Source organism: Anopheles ziemanni, chromosome 3, assembly GCF_943734765.1.
Source record: "Anopheles ziemanni chromosome 3, idAnoZiCoDA_A2_x.2, whole genome shotgun sequence".
Taxonomy (NCBI): domain Eukaryota; kingdom Metazoa; phylum Arthropoda; class Insecta; order Diptera; family Culicidae; genus Anopheles; species Anopheles ziemanni.
Genome location: NC_080706.1, coordinates 68,098,944 through 68,105,535, shown reverse-complemented (window position 1 = coordinate 68,105,535; position 6,592 = coordinate 68,098,944). Strand labels below are relative to the sequence as shown.

Genomic DNA, 6,592 nt, shown 5'->3' with positions numbered 1-6,592 from the left:
TTAGAGAACAACTGATGATAATAAAACCAATCTACAGTTTAATATAAATTATTGTGTATTTAGCTAAAATCATGTGCAGTGAATATACTTATTTTGGCATTCACACAAATTAATTAGACAAGAATATTTTTAAGGTACAAGTTGACCCAACGAACTTCGCCTCGTTCAATAATAATAATACACTAATATTGAAAAAAAAAACAAAGCATTACAATTAAAAAAATACACTATAAAACCTGCATAACATTGGTCAGACGTCTCGTCTCTCCGAAAGTGTTACCGTCAACTTACTTAAAATGAGAATTTTTAAAATCGATTTTGTTCATTTAATTGGTTGTTTATGAGAAATGTTGCTTACCGTCATGAGCTAATAAAACTCTTTTAATTATTTGTCGCGTTTTGCTGCGAATGCTACACTATCTCATTTGTGGTATCTGACAAACGCTAACAATCTCATACATCTGCATTTTTATTTCGTGTTCTTTACTTGTTCTTCTATATCGCTTCCTTTACAACCGTGTGTAGCTGACTGAAATGATTATAAAGTCATTCGACGCAACTCCGAATTATTGGTGTCAATCTTGGTTGATAAGCATCTACATTTTGAGATAAACAAATTATGAAACAGAACCACCAACGTGTTTATAAATGCATGATTATAAATGCGTGTTTATAAATGCACCGGCTCTGGAGCCGGCTCCAAAATTTACCGGAGTTCGTCATGCGTCCATGACGCTCCGGTTGCGGAGTCGATGTTCCCATCATACCTTAACACGTTAGCAGCATTAGCTTCGTTCGGAATGCTGGGGATGGCAAGACGCAGGTCGTCAACTTTGCAGCAGTAGGTGTAGCCTCGCCCAAAGTTGGCATACAACGGATTGGACCAACCGTGCTTATCACAAATGTTCTGGCACAGCATCTCCCCGGCTGGCATGCTCGTGCGGAACGGATCGTTGTTGCTGACCAGCGCAATGGCGGCATCCTTTTTATTCGACTTGATGATCTTCCAGTACCACTTGGGCACCTGTATTCTGTCAGCCACGAGTGTGATCTCAACATGCTGTCCGTCTACGTCCGTCAGCATTAGGATATCGTGCGTACCGGTGAAGACCAGCAGCTCCTCTTTAAGCCGGCCAGATACGTCACGTGCGGCTTTCTCCACAACTTCCCAGTTGCCCGCATTAGTGACCCTCCACTGAGGTGCCGCGTTGACGAAGAAGTAGGTGGCCCACCTCCAGGACCGAAAGATACCGTCCCCATAGGGAGTCAGATGGCCACGGGTCAGGAAGGATGTGGAGGTGATGTAGCTCCTCGCCTGATCCTCGGATCCGAGCAGCTGCGTGAAACGAGGTTCCTGGTTAATTTGGGAGTAGGCGGATTGCGGTTCAAGGCCCGGTGGCACTTCGGCAGGCTCGAAAAATAGATTATCCTTTTCTTCCTGCGTGATAGGGATTTTATCTGTCGAGAAGCGGAACACGTCATTTGAAAACTGTCATTTGTACCAACTCCTCGTGTAAGATCCCCAAATTCGTTACTTACAGTTAATAGCAGCACCATCGATCACATGGCGAGTGTAGCTGACGGAAGCCTTCCACATTTTGTAACACGACTGAAAGTACGGCACAAAACCGACCCCAAGCACACGGAAGCCCACGTTCAGCAAAGTACCACCATAAGCACAGCCTCGATGAGTGTTCTGCACACTACCCTTCGGACGTTCCACGCAATGAACTTTGGAAATGTCCACAAGATGACTCAGTCCGTTAAGGGTAAAAATCGTACCGGCAAAGCAGGTAATGGACGCCGTAGAACTTCCAGCTGTGAAAGGAGAATTCGATTTCAGAGACCCAAGCACTATGGGGAAAAGGCGGACATTAAGCGATGGAGAGTATGATAAATTCAGTTACATTTCCTTGCAGTAGACAAGTTAACTAAGACCAATCCAAATTATTAGCCTTTTAGGACTAGTAGATTTCGAGAAATAATCTGTCAAAGTCATAAAAGTGATAAAAAATGGTCCGCGCTAGCGAACTTTTATTGCTTGCTTGATGGCAATCGTTTTACAAGTATTTAAACTATGACCATGATGTTTTATACATCGTTGGAAAGGTAATATGTTAAGCTTTCATAAAAAAATATTTAATATGTACATTTACCATGTCTTACTCACTTTTGCTAAGTAAAACTGTGTGGCATTATGGAAAAAATACGCTTTTTCAACTTTGATAATACAGCAAAAAAATGTTTCGAAGTGTTCTGGTATAATTAGCGTTTAGAAACATAGTTTTACTATTTTTAAAGTATTTAGCAAAGTTTCACCGCCGGCATGGACCCGGATCAACCCCAACCGTAATTTCGAAAAAAAAACACTCTGCTAATCGTTCCTGGTCTCTATGAAAAAACAATGAAAACGATTTGAAAACAAAATGATCTAAACAGTCAAGTTCTTTATTCTACTATGTAAACACGCTTATCAGTCGGTTATCATAGCTGTCAAGCTGTGTGTAATCATTTTTTTTTATCAATGATCACGGAACAACAAGGCATGCGTTGTCCTATTTGTGGTGCAACTCCTGTTCAGATAAGTGATCTAACTTTGCTTGAAACAGGATTTACCCCACTACCTTCCGAATTATTGCATGGCATATCCCCACTACATTGCTGGTTGCGGTTTCTTCAGTGTTTATTAAATATTTCCTAAAGAGTACCATTTACAGGGTCCGCAGCCATACAATGGCAGGCCCCAACCGGTACAGGGATTCATGAACGTGCTAGGGGGATTGCCTGTACCGGTAGAGGGATATCCGCGGGCATATAATTGCAAACCGCGGTGGCTGAGGGGAATCAAGCTGGCGTATTGTTGCGATTGTCAACCGGTCGCAAAATAGTAGGTATCTGGCAACCGTGCATGAGCGGTGCTGTGCACCGCACACTCAAATGTATCGCATGAGTAACCGTTAGATTTCAAGTAAAAACGACGAAAAACTACGTTTAAATGAAATTTCGTATTTAGTATTTACGGAAAAAATATTATATCAAAAACTAAATTTGATATTTCCTTTCAACGTGTTCGATTAGTTGTTTAGCACGCCATCTAACGGTCATTTGTGCGACACATTTGAATCATGCACGGTTGCCAGATACCTACTATTTTGCGACCGGTTGACAATCGCAACAATACGCCAGCTTGATTCCCCTCAGCCACCGCGGTTTGCAATTATATGCCCGCGGATATCCCTCTACCGGTACAGGCAATCCCCCTAGCACGTTCATGAATCCCTGTACCGGTTGGGGCCTGCCATTGTATGACTGCGGACCCTGTAAGAAACGGAGGATTACTCATGAGTACATCGCAGAATATGAAGCGCAGAAAAAAATAATTCGACAAAACCTCTACGATGCATTCGGTGTGAGACTTGACCAACCTCGAGCAGGATCGTCAGGAACAAGCACCTCAGGGAATGTTTGTCGTCGAATATTTTTCGACCCTGCACTTGCTAGTACTATTCTTAATGTCGATAAAGATGTGATAGAAAGGTTTAGGAATATATTGATAACCATAAACAGCCAGAAAGCTATAAATACTGACAAATTTGACTCGTATTGCAAAGCTACTTATCGTAAATTTTTGTCACTATATAGTTGGTTTAAAATACCGGCCACAGTACATAAAGTGTTGGCACACGCCCGGGATATTATATTGCAGACCCTTATTCCACTTGGGTGTTTAGGAGAAGAAGCATTAGAAGCGCGTCATAAATGTTTCTGGTCAGATAGGGCAGCACATGCAAGAATATCGTCTAGGGAGAATAATTTAGAAGATACCTTTATGCGGGCTATACACAGTAGTGATCCAATTCTAAGTTTGAATTCTTTAGGCTATAGACAACATAATACGAAAAAGCTTTGCTTTCCAGCCATCGTCACAGACCTTTTTTTACCATAGTGGACAAAGAAAATGAAGATATGTTAATTGACCATGTAATAAATAAAGTAGATCATATTAAAATAAGCTTAAATGACCAAGGAAATTGAATTGAATTAATAAATGTGATTTTTATGTTTTGTAATACACATTTGTAATTTGTTTTTATAAAGAGTTTTGAAAATTGCAGGTGATTATACATTTAAAAAATCACAGATTTCTTTGTATCAAAACTATGTGTACTGTACATTGCATACCTTCGGGCGCTCAAATATGATAAAAATCGAATAATTAATTATTTACACAAGCTAAAAGCTTGTAGAATGGTTACAATGATGGCTTTGAGTAAGACACGTACCTACAATAACAAAACACCGCGAAATGTCCACCGATTCTCGTTAAATCTAGTAATGTCCGCTTGTTCCATACAAGTTCCCCATAGTGCCAAGGGGTCATACAACAAACGTAACGTTACTCACTGTTGAAAATAGTATTTCCCGGACAGGCGATGAGCGTCGACTCTCCACCCTTCCACACCAAAGCCGGTCCATTCGGGTACCACAATTTGTTGTCCCGGTCCAGGAACACAGGCTCCGGATTGCCTAGGCCCGTCTTGATAAGAACCTCACACTTTGTATCGCCATCGATCGTTGGATTTGATGATGGATACTTCACTGCAATGCAATAAAATTTGACAGTTTATTTCATTGAGTTTAGCTTTGGAGTCTACAAAGACTATCGAAAACATACCTTCAATGCCAACCGCCGCAAGGAGGTGCAGAAGTTGGATTAAGGAAGCCATCTTTAGGACCCCACTCTCGGGGCTGATGGAAGCTGGTACGTTGTGAACTAACTCTGAACGACGCAGACCACACTGCAGTCAACTGGACAATTGACGCTGCCCGTTGGTCTCCGCAGGCTTTAATAGCCTGCCTTTTGCACTGTTAATCTTTATCGCAGGACGTTATCAACCTGACTCCCCCTGACCTGATCTGTTCCACGAAGCGCCCGTCGTGATCGCTGTTCCACGAAGCGCCCGATCTGATCACAGTTATACGCACTTTCACAAACTGTGTCAAGGACGTGATCACAGTTCCTGATCAGATCACAGCTATACGCAGTTCTACAAACTGATGGCAACGCTGTGTTCGCAGTACCACGAAGAGTCCGACGAAGGCTGCACCGAGCAGCTGTTTTGCAACAAGTGCACCACCTGCCAGCATCCCAGTCATCGCTGCTCGACCCTAGCGAAGGGTAATAATCCACTTCGGTATCGATGAAACTATCTGGCAATCGCCGGGATCCTCATCACCGATGTCATCGACCCACACGACGTGAGCCACCACGCATCTGGAAGATCGGCAGGAGTTATCGTCATCGTGACAGTCGCTGTTCGACCGACAACTCCAATTTGATGGGGGAGTAATGTGGCGGGCTCGGCTAACATCTGCGCTGAGGAAACGCCACTTCATCGGACCACACGCGCCAGCTATCGGAAAATGAAGTCCATGACATGCTGTGAAAATGAAGGAAAGTGTAGTTAAAGAGTCTTGGAGGAAAAAGAGATTCCAAATTGATTGCATTGCAATAAAAACCTTGACGTTGAGCTTATCGAATGTTGGTCTCAGATTGGGATTCCCATTCCAGCAAAGAAGCATAACATCGTAGATGGTGCGGCTAGCCTATCTCGGCTGTTTAACGCGATAGCCTCCACGCAGAAGATTGAAGAAGTCCTAATTCTTCGGAATTCCCGGATACGGAACAGTGCCAAGTTAAAAAACAAATAATCTAACAGTATAGCTTTTCGAACCAGATTTGGTCACAAAAATTGCCAAAGTTGTCAGCTCAAGTATTTCATAGTTGCTTTTATTCCATTGGTTTATAATAAAAAAGTTTCAACATCAGCGCTGTATCTTTTCGTCTAAGTTTGTACTAACATTAGCCAAGCGTGTAAAAAGCAATGGGTTCGTAAACTTTTTTGCGTGACGCGAATGTTCCAACCCTTTTAACGTAATAAATAACTTGCAACGCCAGAAGAACACAAAACCAAGAACAAATTCGACGTCGATCCCAAATCGAAAACACTACCGCTGTAAACAGCATCGTTACATCATTACCATAATTCCGTTTTCCCCCGAAACAGAACCTGTGTAACTCTGACGTCTCTTAGCAACGCATGATTTCGCCCTAATGAACGGAAACCATTGCCTTTATTATTCGCCACAAATCAGACGTTGTGGTGCCGTTGAAAACCCCAATGACAAGCTAATCTATACTGTACAAGCTGACCCTAGGAACTTCGTCTCGTCCCATTATAATAATATTGAAAAAACAAAGCATTGTAACTCAAGGAAAGTCCCATAGATTGTATGACGATGTCGACACATAACTATAAACATATGCATAACTCGCAGCGTATCAGGCAAATCCAAAGAATGTTTTTAAATTCCACTAAACTATGCATGGGTCTACATTATCAACATGATAAATCAATTTGTATGATGGTAATGATCCAGTTTAAGTCATTAACATCGATATTTTAGGCAGCTAGAATTGTACGTGCAACATTTGTGATGAGTTCAATTTTCGTTGAAGCGTATTGACAAATATAAGAGAAAATTTGTCCATTCCTAATTCTTAGCTGTTTATTAGAAAAAACTTTTACGA

General features: G+C 41.8%; 1 protein-coding gene across 1 annotated transcript; it reads right to left on the bottom strand.

Moving 5' to 3' along the window:
- Window positions 1-538: 538 nt before the first annotated feature.
- Window positions 539-4,727, bottom strand: LOC131285332 (uncharacterized). The gene is made up of 5 exons (XM_058314186.1): window positions 4,676-4,727; window positions 4,405-4,599; window positions 1,540-1,818; window positions 711-1,458; window positions 539-596 (listed from the first exon to the last, which is right to left on the bottom strand). The coding sequence occupies exons 1-5, from the start codon at window positions 4,725-4,727 to the stop codon at window positions 539-541; spliced, it is 1,332 nt and encodes a 443-aa protein (XP_058170169.1).
- Between the last annotated feature and the right edge of the window lie 1,865 nt (window positions 4,728-6,592).